Consider the following 14,580-nt stretch of genomic DNA (forward strand, 5'->3'; position numbering starts at 1 on the left):
ATCAATGTTTTAGAGGAAACTGCATTCAAGAAAACATAAGACAAAACATCTTCATGAGTATTCATACATAGGTTTGCATGCACGTGTGGAATTTTATTATTCAATAAATAAATACCAACTGTTATTCCAAGTATACAATACATAATTAATCAGAAAAACAGTGAGGCAAAAATGACATACTCTACAGAAAACCACCAACAACTTTCTTTAATCTTCTTCCTTGATCAACTTGTAATTTGTTTACAGTAACGAGTAAGCTCGGATAACCTCAACAATTGGCGCCCGACACAATGGACATTTCCCGTCACCACGAACCAACTCATTTGCACATTCTGAACATGTGCACATGTGCCCACATCTGTATGACAAAAGAGTATTTTAGACATTTTACTAACGATAAAAAGTCACTTTTAAAATTAAGTTTCCGGAAAATAAAAGGAATACCTGTACAACAAAGAATCAATTTGGCTATCACAACATATACAGCAGGTTCCTTTGTTCACTTGACCAAAACCTGATCCGTCTTTTGAAGTTTCTTCAGCAATACCTGCGATACTAGTTTTTTTTAACAATCAAAAGGGAAGAATGGTAATTACAACTTAAGTGTGGTGTCTGAATGTACCTTGTCCACCTCGTGATCGATTCAAAGCAGCAGAAACTTCGTGTCTGACAGACCGTTGCAGCTCGATTTGCATGTCCATGCACGCCTCTAGCATCTTCTGCATGTGACTCATTCCTTGTTGCAGCCTTGCAATATCTGCTCTCAAATCGCTAATCATTTCCCATTCCTGTTTCATTAATGTTCAGTCATTGATTGCACAGACAAGATTGTTTTATTTATGCTATTTGAAGTTATATTAATCAAATAATCATGATTGACCATTATGATTATTGGAAAATTTTAATAAGTACAACCAAAAAGACTAAAATGACCGTACAAGTCTCATAAATAAGGCTAAAAAAGAGTGATTTGTACACCAACTTTTTAGGCAATACCCTGACCATATTACCTTTCAACAATTAAATTGTCTTTTTACCATCTCTTTTGGTGAAGGGTAAAAACTAAAATAGACAAACCTATCAATTTAGCAATGTACAACTGGTGTAAATGAGCCGAGTTAAGCCTTAGCTGTCTAGGCTCGAGCTCAAGCTCCATTTCTAAAGCTTGAGCCTGGCTCGTTTATTATTTATTAATTAATTTATGTATATTTATACCTACCTTAATATATCTATAACTAATGTTTTTATATATAACATAATATATAATATTTTGTTATTTCATGATCAGCTTGGCTTGTACAAGTTACCTTCCAACAAACAGCGGTAAATACCGTAAATTGGTAATTGTCTTTTGTCACAGCTAGTTGATATTAATTACTGAAAACTAATTATTCGATTCATAATCTGTTTATCCAAATATTTACAGCATATGCAAACACATCCAGTTATAACTTACAAGTTCAGAGCGATGATGCATTGTGCGACGGGACCAACTAGAATAAGGAAAATGATGCCAAATTGGTTGTGGTGGAGGCACAGGTGGCAATGGAAGAACCAATGAAGGCCCGCCACCATTCACATCCTGCTGATTCGGGTCAGTCGGTTCATCCTGGTCAACCTCTGGTGAAACAGGTGGCCGGTTCAGATCCCAGTCAACGGGAGCATGACCTTGTCGACTGACATATGATTGTATCAATTGGTCCAAACTATCGCGAAAATCGCTTCGAAGAAGATTAGAAACACTTCTTCTACAATAAACAAGAAATTCAGTCAATGCAAAAGTAATAGTAAAAGATAAACATCTGTAAAAACTAAAAAGAAAGAATTACACGGATGGTCCCTGTGGGATGGTCTTAATTTATTTTTTAGGTAATGTTAAAGGTGTTTCAGTCATTTCACATGCTCTTAATGAAGCAAGTTAACGCTCATCCACTCGATGGATCACTGGTGTTGCGTTCCAGCAAACAGTTGATCTAAACCTGTAATTTTTTAAACTTGGGGACTAAGTTGCGATATACGTAAAACACAGGAACTACCCGTGTAATTCTTATAAACAAATAGTGTTTGGATGTAATTTTATTGTTTGAAGTTTTAATAATCAAATAATCAGATGTCAAACTGTAGTTACTGTACCTGCTTAAAAGTTCCCGGAGTTCCATGCTGTAAACATTATTATCATCATCAGGTGGGTGAAACCTATTGACCCGGCCCAAATGCAGCATTGGCGGGTCAGAAGGCCCGTTGGGCCAATTCTCGGCGTCGTGTGACATATCACCATCAGTTTCTGAAGTTTCTTGGGGCCAATCATTACCTGAATTTTCTTGCCAATTTATTCCAACATCTTCTAAATGTTCGTCTCTCCATATATTATTAAACTCAGTATAACTGCTGCTTTCCTGCTGCCACTCTTCTCTCTCATCTTCATAAATGTTTTCTAGTTGATTTGAATTTTGAGTGGATGTAACGGTATCTGAGCCGCTTATGCGGTCAGTTACCTGGTGAATGTCAGTTTCCTGGGCCCACAGTTGTGATTGGTTTTGGTTATCATGTTCGAGTTCCTGTGAAAGTGTAAGTGTGAGTGTGAGTCTAATCGCTTGTGAGATTAGTGATGTAATTGTTGAAGATTAGTGGTATAAGAATGGATGTGCTTACTCGAGCATGAACTACATTTTCTGATCTGGACCGGAACCCTTCCCTGGTATAAGAGGGAACCATGTCATCAACTGACAGTAACAAAGAAAATCTTAATAAACGAATTCAGGACTATTTAACTAGAGCTGGAATTTTGATACACATATGGGTAAATAGGTCCATTCGGGTTAGGTTTCATATGATGGATGTTTTTCTAAAAATTAGCTATAAACCAAACCAGACAGGAAGTCACCCAAACTGTACTCAAACTGCATTAGACCTTTATTCCAATACTTATCAATGTACCAAAATAGCTTCTTTTAATCATATTTAAGTATTTAACACATTAATTATTTACAAAACTTAAGAAAAGAGAAGAAAAAAACTCTCAATGCCACTCAACCCGCCCCATTTTGTGTCAATAAAAGTACTAGAAAATTATGGATCCTCAAAGCAGATACTGAAACTGATATGAACATTTCAAGCAAAAAAGATGAAATAAAGCATACCTTAAACCCGAAACGGTGTGACGTTGTCTCAACTGAACCAATTCACTTGCTGCAACTGAAGAAGGCCTTTCTTCCTCTACAGGTATTTCATTTCTTAAGAATCTGCCTCTCAACAATGACTGGAAAAAGGAAAACAAACTTCAAACTTCATGTAAACATATGCAATAATGCAAACATAGTTATATAAGGCTTTTAGAGAAAACAGAAACAGAACTAAACCTGAATACGGTTGCGATGTGCAAAACCAGAAACCGCCCGATACTCTGTCAAACCCTGAAGTTCCCTCTGTCGTTCGCTTTCAGCCCTCATAAGTAAGTCAACTAGAGCCTGTCTACCGCGCAACCTAAGCATATCCCTTCTAACATGCTCTGGTTGACCATCATGTTGACCACCTGTCCTTTCAAGACTTCGTTCACGACCGCCACGTGTACCCCTCTGCTGACTTGTCATTTGCACCCATTCCCTCACATTCCTCACTCTTTCCCGCTCAGTTTCACCGAGCCACTCGGCCCTTGAACTATTATTAATCCTCGGCGCAACATCGGGTGCATCCCTCCATCCCTGAACAATGTGCCTAACCCTCTTCCGTTCAACCTCACCAATATCAGGACTTTGCTCACGGCTCGAACCGTCCGTGTCTTGATCCCGACCCTCGGTCCGTGGCTCCATCAGATCATTCGACCAAGTTCCATACTCGTTTTCAGTTTCATTCTCTCTGCCTTCAGTGGTGCTTGAAACAATTGTGCTCGAGTCCAAACTTCTTCGCGGGACCCTTTCACGGACATGTTCTTCTTCTAATTCTCTCCACATCTGCAAAAGCGAAGACGCGCGGGCGCTCGATCTCTCAAGATTCCCTTCATTCCTGGGAGAATCTTGAGATTCCCTCAAGAAAGACGAATCCAACATCGAAACGGTTTGCAGACCGGCAAGCGCCATCAACTCAGACTCACGGTTTCTTCTTTCGATCGTCGTAATCACTTCTCGAGCTTGCCTAGCAGCCCACGTGCTCAAAACCCGAAACTGTCGTCTTCTTACAACAGAAGATTCTGCCAGATCATCATCATCATCCTCTGATGATGCAAATGACATACAATCATACAATCTTTCATAACCCAAACAACCATCATTATTATTACTCTCAGCTTTCTGTATTATAAGTTGCTGTTGAGCAACATCTGTGATCTTACCACCAAACAAACCTAATTGATAAAACCCTAACCCTAACCCTAACTCTAAATTGATACAAAAAACTGTTTGCCGTGCGATAAAATCAATATCATCTGGTCAAACATACGGTCAATGATACAATTCAACGTGAATACCGAACGAATTGAACCGTGATCCATTACAATCAGTGGAAGAGAACACAAACAATAAAATGATTTCACGAATGAATTCAATCTCTCAAGGAAAACATACCTCTGAAGTTGTGACAGATTGTAAAGATAAGAACAATCAAAATTCGAAAAGCAAGTTTATTATTATAAGTTATAAGTTGGAATTGGTTTGAATTTGGTGGTAAAAAGTTGATGAATTTTGAGGAAAATGATGAAATTTAAGCGCCAATGAAGAAAACAAGTATCCAAGAACAAGGATGAAAGCTTAAAATGTTTATATTCTTCTTGTTTTCTGTATACCTTTGGGCTAGGGGGTTTTAAATAGTTTATTAATCCTTAAAATAATATATGTTACTATTAAAATAATATGTATAAATTTGTTAGATGATATTTTAGGCCTCACAAATGGTTTATCAAAATGTCTTCAAAAAAAATCAAGACTTGTTAGAAGCGTCTAAGCTAATAAGCGGGACAAACCGAACATTAAATAATCTAAGACAAAACGGGTTTGACAAGATGTTGACTAAAGTGACATCTTTTTGTGAAAAAACAAGATTAAAATGTTAGATACGACGAAAAGTTATGGTAATCAATGAAACCGAAAAATATTATTACAAATCGACATTATTTTGAGGTTGAAGTTTTTAATACCGTTTTGGATATGCAAATTCAAGAACTTGGAAATAGAGTTAGTGAGGTCTCAACTAGTCTGATAGAAAATATGTCCGGTTTAAATCCTTGTGATTCATTTTATACGTTTGATATATCGAAGATAGTGGCATTTTCAAATATGTATCCGAATGACCTTAGTAATGAAGAAAGATGGTGTATTTCGGGTGATCTCACGACCTTTTAATACACTTTAAATTAATATGATAAATTTGCAAAATTGGGTGAAATATGTGACCTTGCTCGTGTAATGGTGGAAACCGGAAAATGCACCAATTTTCATTTGGTTTATCCTATATTGGAGCTAGTGTTGGTTTTACCGGCTGCAACCGCAGCCGTTGAAAGATGGTTTTTTCTAAAATGAAGCTTATCAAAACGAATTTGTGTAATCAAATGGGTTATGAGTATTTGAACAATACTTTAATTTGTGTGGATGAAAGAGAAACTCTTAATTGAGTAAAAGAAGATGATGTAATGGCTCGATTTCAAGCTTTCAAAAACCGAATGGGAAAATATGCAGCCCATATGTTTAAATTTATTTATCATTGTGCTTCTATTTTTGTTTAGTTTACACTGCATGAAATACGGTTAATTTTTTTTTTTAAACGTTACCACTGACATTTGGTTCTAGATCCGCCACTGCTGAAAACCGAGCCGTAAAGATCAAACCTAGCTCGTAAAAACCCAAAAACCTTACTTTTACTTTTAAATGTTGAGTAATTTATAAGAGAGAAGGAAATAGTACTGTAGCCCTGAAATATTAGTCCCAAGTTTGTACTAATGAATTAAATGTTACTGTTTTAAACGGTGTTGATATTTTTAATGGACTAGCAAGAAAACTCTCCATAATAAAGAGGTGGATTTGCTCGATTAATTTACAACAATTAACTATTACTAATAACCGTTTTATGATTAACGATTAAAGTTGAGATAGGTTTTATTAGGAGTGTTTGGGATTCCTTATTTTACCTCCTTATTTCTTATTTAAGTTACAAAGTTATAACTTATAACTTACAAAAGTCATAAGGAGGTAAAATAAGAAATCTCAAACACCCCTAGTGTCTGATTTATGATAGGCCCTTATGGCCGCCATATATATCTCTAACAATGACAATGTTAGTGACTAATATTTTACAAGTGGTCTCTAATATAGCGAATTGTTTTTCAAAACCAAAATTATATTTGTTTGATATCACTCAAATTAAATGTTAGAACCTGTTTTTGTTATAAAATCAAATTATGAAGCAAATATTCTTAGATTGGTGGTTGAGGTGCAAGTGTGCAACTTAATTGTGATATGATAGCAGATATGGATATCTAAACCACTAAATATGAGTGATTAGAATGTGAAACCTTAAAAATCATTGACTTTATTTATTATGATTTGAGTTGTGATTTGATGGTTTTCTAATTTTAAAGTAAGATAAGGTGCTAAACATGAGGTTAAGATAAACTGAGGTGATTATAAATCTTAAACATAGATAGCAAACATGATAATAGAATCAGAGACTATTCATACATAATGTATACCATTTAGTCTTCTAATTTATATAAATATAATTAAATTTAATAAAAGTACTTAATCGCCGCATGTGATGGTTTTCACTTAAAGGTTCAATCTCGACAATCTTAGTTGACTCATGTTGAGCCGCTTTCAGGCTTGTCACGTTAGAGATAGATCAAGATCGTCCGTTTAAATGGTGTTCCAACTAATCCAACAATGTATAAAAAATTCTAACAAGTTTAAACACTTGTAACTTTTTAATTGTTCTATATGAATAACCAACTCAGTTACACACAAAATGCTTAATGTTTTAGTTTTCTAGCCTACATGCGAAGATGCTACGTTTCAAGCCTACATATTCTTATTTCTTATAATCTTTGGTGTTTATTAGTTTTGATGAAAATCCTAGTATGATGTACATTGTTTAGGTGTACGTACTAAATGTTTTTGTCTATTTGTCTACATCTCTTCAAACCTATTAATCCTTCCACAATATGTTTTGAATTATACTTCTTCTACTAATTGGAAATTTACAAAAATGTTATTACGTTTATATACTTTTTAATAATAATAATAACCATGATATATCGTGTATAATAGTATACAAGACATGCAATAGTGTCAAGATAAGTACTAGTGTACTAGATCGATGAGACACAACGTCGTTGCATGACTTGTTGACTTTTAAAGTTTTCATAATAAACAGTTTTGTACAAAAAGACAATCATGAGAATACAAGAAACTAATTAACATGAAAGACGTGACAATCATGTGACTGCAAGCAGAAATTAAATATCTCTTTCTGCATTAGATCAGCCATATCATGAAACCATATAGCTATCACTTTTTTAAAATCATATAATCATAACAACTATTAACTTCTCATAATAATACAAGTGCACCGCAATTTAATATTAGCGGCCTTTAGCCTACTTAATTTGTCTAACTTCCGAAACTCAACTCTGCAATCAATCAATCATACATATAGCAAAATCCAACCTATAACCAGACTATTGGTAGATCATGGGAGAGTAAGATATAGACAAACCATGCATCTATTCCAAATGATAAAGAAGTTGTTTTCAATGAGACATTGATTCAACAACCAAATCTGAACGTGAAAATATAACTATAACATATACACTGGTACTCTGAATCTAAAAGACAGTAAAACAAAGAGTACTAAAAAATATTATTAGTGTGCTACCAATATATATAGTTCCATATAAAAGAAAAGAAGGGGAACATCCCACAAGCATAAAACAACATCGCTACCTAGCCCATAACCTTGCCCATGCAAATTATATACGTACTCATTTTCCAATCATTTTTTCCTCTTGTTTTTACCACCTAAACTTTTTCCATCTCTTCCTTTACGCCAATTTCCTTTTTTTTCCCTCTCTTTTATCATGTTTAAATGTTGTTGCTTTTAACTTTTAAGCATATCTTTATGTAATGATTAGACTAGTAGTTGAACTAAATAGAGAAAGATTGTTGGGTAATTGGGTATGACTTTTATTTATATAGAGAGATGGAGATGAGAATGTGATGACAAAACTTATTGTGTTTTATCACATTTAATGACCTTAGTATAAGTTCTTAATGTGTTATAGAGTTGTTCGATTTCCGATAGGTGAAATTCTCCCATCCAATTACGCAAACCCTGGAGGTTTCATCTAATCCATAAACAAGTGCCCAAAATTAGTTGATAATAATTTGAGGTTAAAATTTTCTTATGAGGCCAAGTATTTTCTACATGCAAACGACATATCATATGCATAAAGGGCCACATTTGAGAAAATGATCAAATGCGTACCCTCATGTGTCTTTTATGTGATCTAGTAAATCAGACGGAGTTGGAAGGATGACCGTGCAAACAAATATTAAAACGAGGTATCAAACTTATATAAAATGTTAAAGATGAATAAAACTTATAATTTTAACCAAACAAGTAATTGTAATTCACTCTTTATCTTATTATATGCAACTTAAATGGAAATACTGGGAAACAATAAAAAGTAATTTTATTACTTTCTATTACTATTATTGACAAAAACCTTAAAACTTGCTCTATTATTAGTGACAAATATTATACAATTCACTCTATTATTGACAATAGTCAATTCCGAATAAGTAGATTGTAGAATTTCATTATCTATCCATCAATCTTTGGCTATTTCTTTAACAATTGTCACACAACATGTGCTTGAAAGTTGAAATGATTAAAATGCTTATATGGAGTACAAAAACACAATGTTTATCTAGAAATAATCATGAACGGTTATGCATTCACGTAAACATAATATAGTTTCATAGAACAATTCACTTGTATGTCTATATGTATTTTGGTTGGGTCTAAATGAACATAATTTGCGTCTCTACATAAACAAGAGTATATAGTTAACATATCGGCGATCTAGCTAATGCTCATAGTTTATTTGCTAAACAACTATTTCTCGACTTTATGTATCTCTTTATAATATCAAGGTCACATCAAGTTCTTGAATTCAGTTTCCTTTGTAGGGTGGAACAAGCTAAAACTTTTAACTATGAGGTCACGATGAAATTCGTTTCAACTACTCTATCGACAGTAATTTATAGTATCAAACTACTTCAAAACGAAAAATTTAACTCCAATACTAATAGAAACCTTTACCATCCATGGGTATAGATAGTTAATGAAAGAATATGGTTTAATAACCCCAAGGATCAAAACAGGCCCTCAATAAATTATAAAAGTTGAATGTCCAAGTCAAATGAATGATTGATATTTGGCTTCTTGGAGATGGAGTTTTGTTGAAATCCTAGAAAAAATGGTGATGATAGGTGATGGGAACAACATGTGCATACATGGGTATCCTAAGCAAAATTAACATGCATGTGCATGGTAACAAGTGCTTGTGTCACTTTATCCCAATGTTTTTGTCTTCATAGTAATAGACAGCCTCCCCATTCCACCAACCCCTATAATCCATACATCCATGGACCCTTGTGTTATAACTTATTATCATGCAAGAATTCTCATGTTTGCTTAGGATTGCTTTGAACTTTTTCCAAATAATATTTTGTTTCTAGGAATGTGGCATGTAGCTATGGCTAATGGCCCTTCAGTTTATCATAATTTAGGACTTTAGGTTAAGCCTTTTTCTCTACTTAAATTCTCCAACTCACTAAAAGGAGTTCTAATTAATGATTGATTAACTTTTCAATTAAATAATTATTTAAGAATTATTTGCATCCACTTTATTGGAGTTCTTTTTGATGAACTGATGTGGAGAATGGAATACTTTTTGATTGGGAGCCAAAACTTGAACCAATCAACACATATGATGACCTAGCATAATTAGTATTGAACAAGAAATAGTAATACAAAAGTGGGAGTCCATTTGAAAGAACCCAAATGATTCTCAGGGCCAAGGCTGCACCGACTCATTATCTTTCCACTATCTAAAGTGGGAGGTTTTCGATGCTCTGTAAAACCAGTCTGGCGTGTTGCACTCTACTTAAGGAACCAAGTTTCCACTATCTAAAGTGGGAGGTTTTCGATGCTCTGTAAAACCAGCCTGGCGTGTTGCACTCTACTTAAGGAACCAAGTTGCCCAAGCCTTCGCTTGAACAACATGACCCAACACCAAACGTGTCTAGAGTGGGAGGTTAACACCAAACTTGTCTAGAGTGGGAGGTTTTCGATGCTCTGTAAAACCAGCCTGACACGTTGCACTCTACTTTAGGAACCAAGTTGCCCAAGCCTTCGCTTGAACAACATGACCCAACACCAAACTTGGAACGGGCAAGCCGGATATTGCAGCAAGCTTGATCCAAGCATTCTAGGATCCGTCAGTCCAAATCACTTTAATGCCCTCACTTGAGTTACAAGCCCGCGTTACCAAGCTCGGCGATAGGGAGGTTTTCGATGCTCTGTAAAACCAGCCTGGCGTGTTGCACTCTACTTAAGGAACCAAGTTTCCACTATCTAAAGTGGGAGGTTTTCGATGCTCTGTAAAACCAGCCTGGCGTGTTGCACTCTACTTAAGGAACCAAGTTGCCCAAGCCTTCGCTTGAACAACATGACCCAACACCAAACTTGTCTAGAGTGGGAGGTTAACACCAAACTTGTCTAGAGTGGGAGGTTTTCGATGCTCTGTAAAACCAGCCTGACACGTTGCACTCTACTTTAGGAACCAAGTTGCCCAAGCCTTCGCTTGAACAACATGACCCAACACCAAACTTGGAACGGGCAAGCCGGATATTGCAGCAAGCTTGATCCAAGCATTCTAGGATCCGTCAGTCCAAATCACTTTAATGCCCTCACTTGAGTTACAAGCCCGCGTTACCAAGCTCGGCGATAGGGAGGTTTTCGATGCTCTGTAAAACCAGCCTGGCGTGTTGCACTCTACTTAAGGAACCAAGTTTCCACTATCTAAAGTGGGAGGTTTTCGATGCTCTGTAAAACCAGCCTGGCGTGTTGCACTCTACTTAAGGAACCAAGTTGCCCAAGCCTTCGCTTGAACAACATGACCCAACACCAAACTTGTCTAGAGTGGGAGGTTAATACCAAACTTGTCTAGAGTGGGAGGTTTTCGATGCTCTGTAAAACCAGCCTGACACGTTGCACTCTACTTTAGGAACCAAGTTGCCCAAGCCTTCGCTTGAACAACATGACCCAACACCAAACTTGGAACGGGCAAGCCGGATATTGCAGCAAGCTTGATCCAAGCATTCTAGGATCCGTCAGTCCAAATCACTTTAATGCCCTCACTTGAGTTACAAGCCCGCGTTACCAAGCTCGGCGATAGGGAGGTTTTCGATGCTCTGTAAAACCAGCCTGGCGTGTTGCACTCTACTTAAGGAACCAAGTTTCCACTATCTAAAGTGGGAGGTTTTCGATGCTCTGTAAAACCAGCCTGGCGTGTTGCACTCTACTTAAGGAACCAAGTTGCCCAAGCCTTCGCTTGAACAACATGACCCAACACCAAACTTGTCTAGAGTGGGAGGTTTTCGATGCTCTGTAAAACCAGCCTGACACGTTGCACTCTACTTTAGGAACCAAGTTGCCCAAGCCTTCGCTTGAACAACATGACCCAACACCAAACTTGGAACGGGCAAGCCGGATATTGCAGCAAGCTTGATCCAAGCAATACTTGTCTAGAGTGGGAGGTTTTTGATGCTAAGTAACCAAGTTGCCCAAGCCTTCGCTTGAACAACATGACCCAACACCAAACTTGTCTAGAGTGGGAGGTTTTCGATGCTCTGTAAAACCAGCCTGACACGTTGCACTCTACTTTAGGAACCAAGTTGCCCAAGCCTTCGCTTGAACAACATGACCCAACACCAAACTTGGAACGGGCAAGCCGGATATTGCAGCAAGCTTGATCCAAGCAATACTTGTCTAGAGTGGGAGGTTTTTGATGCTAAGTAACCAAGTTGCCCAAGCCTTCGCTTGAACAACATGACCCAACACCAAACTTGTCTAGAGTGGGAGGTTTTCGATGCTCTGTAAAACCAGCCTGACACGTTGCACTCTACTTTAGGAACCAAGTTGCCCAAGCCTTCGCTTGAACAACATGACCCAACACCAAACTTGGAACGGGCAAGCCGGATATTGCAGCAAGCTTGATCCAAGCAATACTTGTCTAGAGTGGGAGGTTTTTGATGCTCTGTAAAACTGGGAGGTTTTTGATGCTCTGTAAAACCAGCCTGACACGTTGCACTCTACTTTAGGAACCAAGTTGCCCAAGCCTTCGCTTGAACAACATGACCCAACACCAAACTTGGAACGGGCAAGCCGGATATTGCAGCAAGCTTGATCCAAGCAATCTAGGCTCCGTCAGTCCAAATCACTTTAATGCCCTCACTTGAGTTACAAGCCCGCGTTACCAAGCTCGGCGATAGGGAAGCCCCATCTATCACTTATAAGCAGCAACATGTTGCATCTCGTTCATGATGTGGGACAAATACAAATGCTTATAATCTGGTCTATTGTGATGTGGTAGTGAAACCATGAATATTTTTAAAAAGATGAGTTAGATAACATGTTAAAAATGTCACAAAAAAACAGTGAAAAAGATATTTGTAATAACAAACGAGACAATTTTTTACATGAACCTTAAAAATCTGACTTTAAAGAACAAATATGAAAGCAACCATGAAATCAAACCGATAACTGGTTTAAATGGTTTCAAGGTTTCAACCTCACAATAACATTACAACCTTAACAATGTTACTAAACTAGATACAAGTAAAGGTCATTGCTCAACAAACCAACTATCTTTTTGCCTCTTAACAGCAGCCAAATCCTACCCCACATGATATGCAACCATTAAAAAGACCACCGGATTGACTCGAATCTTTGCCGAAAATGAAGCGCCTCGTCGTCCGGTTACACACAACCTGCACCCTCATTCTCCAACTCACATGCTCAGCGTTTGTCCCAAAAAAAAAAGCATGAATCATTGTTGTCCATTTGTCTTCTGTCTTGATGTAACAAAAAAATAGTTAATTGATATATAATTGGGTCAAAATACAGTTAATTGTTTGAACTGCAAACTAACATTATGAAAACTAATATACCCTTTTTATCTATTTTGTTTATAAAAATAAAACCATCTTCCATCTTCCTCTCCATCCGGATCATTTAAAAGCTCGTTTACATGTGGCACTTTCTGTAACTATGTAATAAGAAAATATTAAAAATCACGAATGCATAGACATTTTACACCCCTTTAGTCTAAACCATTTTAACTCAAAAAAGAATAAACCATTATTGGAGATGCAGGGTATCGATCCCCGTACCTCTCGCATGCTAAGCAAGCGCTCTACCATCTGAGCTACATCCCCAACACATGATATAATTTGTACAGATAACTATTATTATTTACAGAACTGATAAGCAAGCTGAGTAGCATGAGCACCTAACCAAACTGTTATGATTTGGTATTGTTAATACTTAATACTTTCTTTCAGTGGCTCTTCTTTTAGTAGTAGGACAAGAGATTAGGGTTGAGCGATTTGGTTTTGATCCAAAGCCGAAAACAAAGCAACCTAGTTTGTTTTTTGCACTTGTGTTTGGATTTATATTAGTTTCATTTTTTTGAATGTTAATCTACTAAGGATTTTATTAATTTTATTGTTACCATTGTTTCACATTTTGGTCTGTTGTAAGTAGTCGGTGGTGACGCCTGTAGAAATAACAGATATTAGATGGAATGTAACATTTCGAATTTTACATTATAAAAAGTGGTAGTCCATTTGAAAGAACACAGACGGCTACACCGACCCGTTATCCTTCCACTGTCTAGAGCGAGAGGTTTTCGATGCTCTGTGAAACCAGCCTGACGCGTTGCCCTCTACTTTAGGAACCAAGTAGCCCGAGCCTTCGCTCGAACAACATGACCCAACTCCAAACGTGGAACGGGCAAGCCAGATATTGCAGCAAGCTTGACTCTACCATTCTAGGTTCCGTCACAGTCCAAACCACTTTAATGCCCACACTTGAGTTACAAGCTCACGTTACCAAGCTCGGCAATGGAGAAGCCCCATCTACCAATTATAAGCGGCAACATATTAGTTCTCATTCCTGATGTGGGACAAACACAAATGTTTATAATCTTGTCCATTGCGATGTGGTAGTGAACCATGAATAATTGTTAAAAGGATGAGTTACATAACATGTTAAAATGTAACAAAAAAAAACGGTGAAAAAGATATTTGTAATAACAAATGAAACACTTTTTTTCATAAACCTTAAAAATGTCACTAAACAAGGTACCACGTGATTCAAATCCGACTTTAAAGAACAACCATGAAAGCAAACCGATAACCAGTTTCAAGGTTACAACCTCACAATAACATTACAACCTTAACAATGTTACTAAACGAGATACAAGTAAAGGTCATTGTTCAACAAACCAATTATCTTTTTGCCACAGCA

At 36.8% G+C, this 14,580-nt stretch overlaps 1 protein-coding gene across 1 annotated transcript; it reads right to left on the bottom strand.

The window, feature by feature from the left end:
• On the bottom strand, positions 1–4,422 carry LOC143577229 (uncharacterized). Its single transcript, XM_077061121.1, has 8 exons — positions 3,360–4,422; positions 3,141–3,259; positions 2,653–2,695; positions 2,134–2,558; positions 1,457–1,748; positions 623–788; positions 445–547; positions 1–358 (listed from the first exon to the last, which is right to left on the bottom strand). Exons 1-8 carry the CDS (start codon positions 4,227–4,229, stop codon positions 241–243), a joined length of 2,136 nt encoding a protein of 711 aa, XP_076917236.1. The 5' UTR covers positions 4,230–4,422; the 3' UTR covers positions 1–240.
• Between the last annotated feature and the right edge of the window lie 10,158 nt (positions 4,423–14,580).

This window comes from Bidens hawaiensis, unplaced genomic scaffold (genome assembly GCF_021521415.1).
Source record: "Bidens hawaiensis isolate Kalapana, Puna unplaced genomic scaffold, B.hawaiensis_p1.1 tig00028495_1, whole genome shotgun sequence".
Taxonomy (NCBI): domain Eukaryota; kingdom Viridiplantae; phylum Streptophyta; class Magnoliopsida; order Asterales; family Asteraceae; genus Bidens; species Bidens hawaiensis.

Bases quoted from the DNA above. Each gene is read 5' to 3' on its own strand.
- LOC143577229 (XM_077061121.1), bottom strand. From the start codon at position 4,229: ATGTCATTTGCATCATCAGAGGATGATGATGATGATCTGGCAGAATCT. The intron at 2,696-3,140 runs GTATGCTTTATT...CTCTTATACCAG, and splicing joins CACACCGTTTCGGGTTTAAG to GGAAGGGTTCCGGTCCAGAT. The intron at 2,559-2,652 runs GTAAGCACATCC...ACACTTTCACAG, and splicing joins AAAATGTAGTTCATGCTCGA to GAACTCGAACATGATAACCA.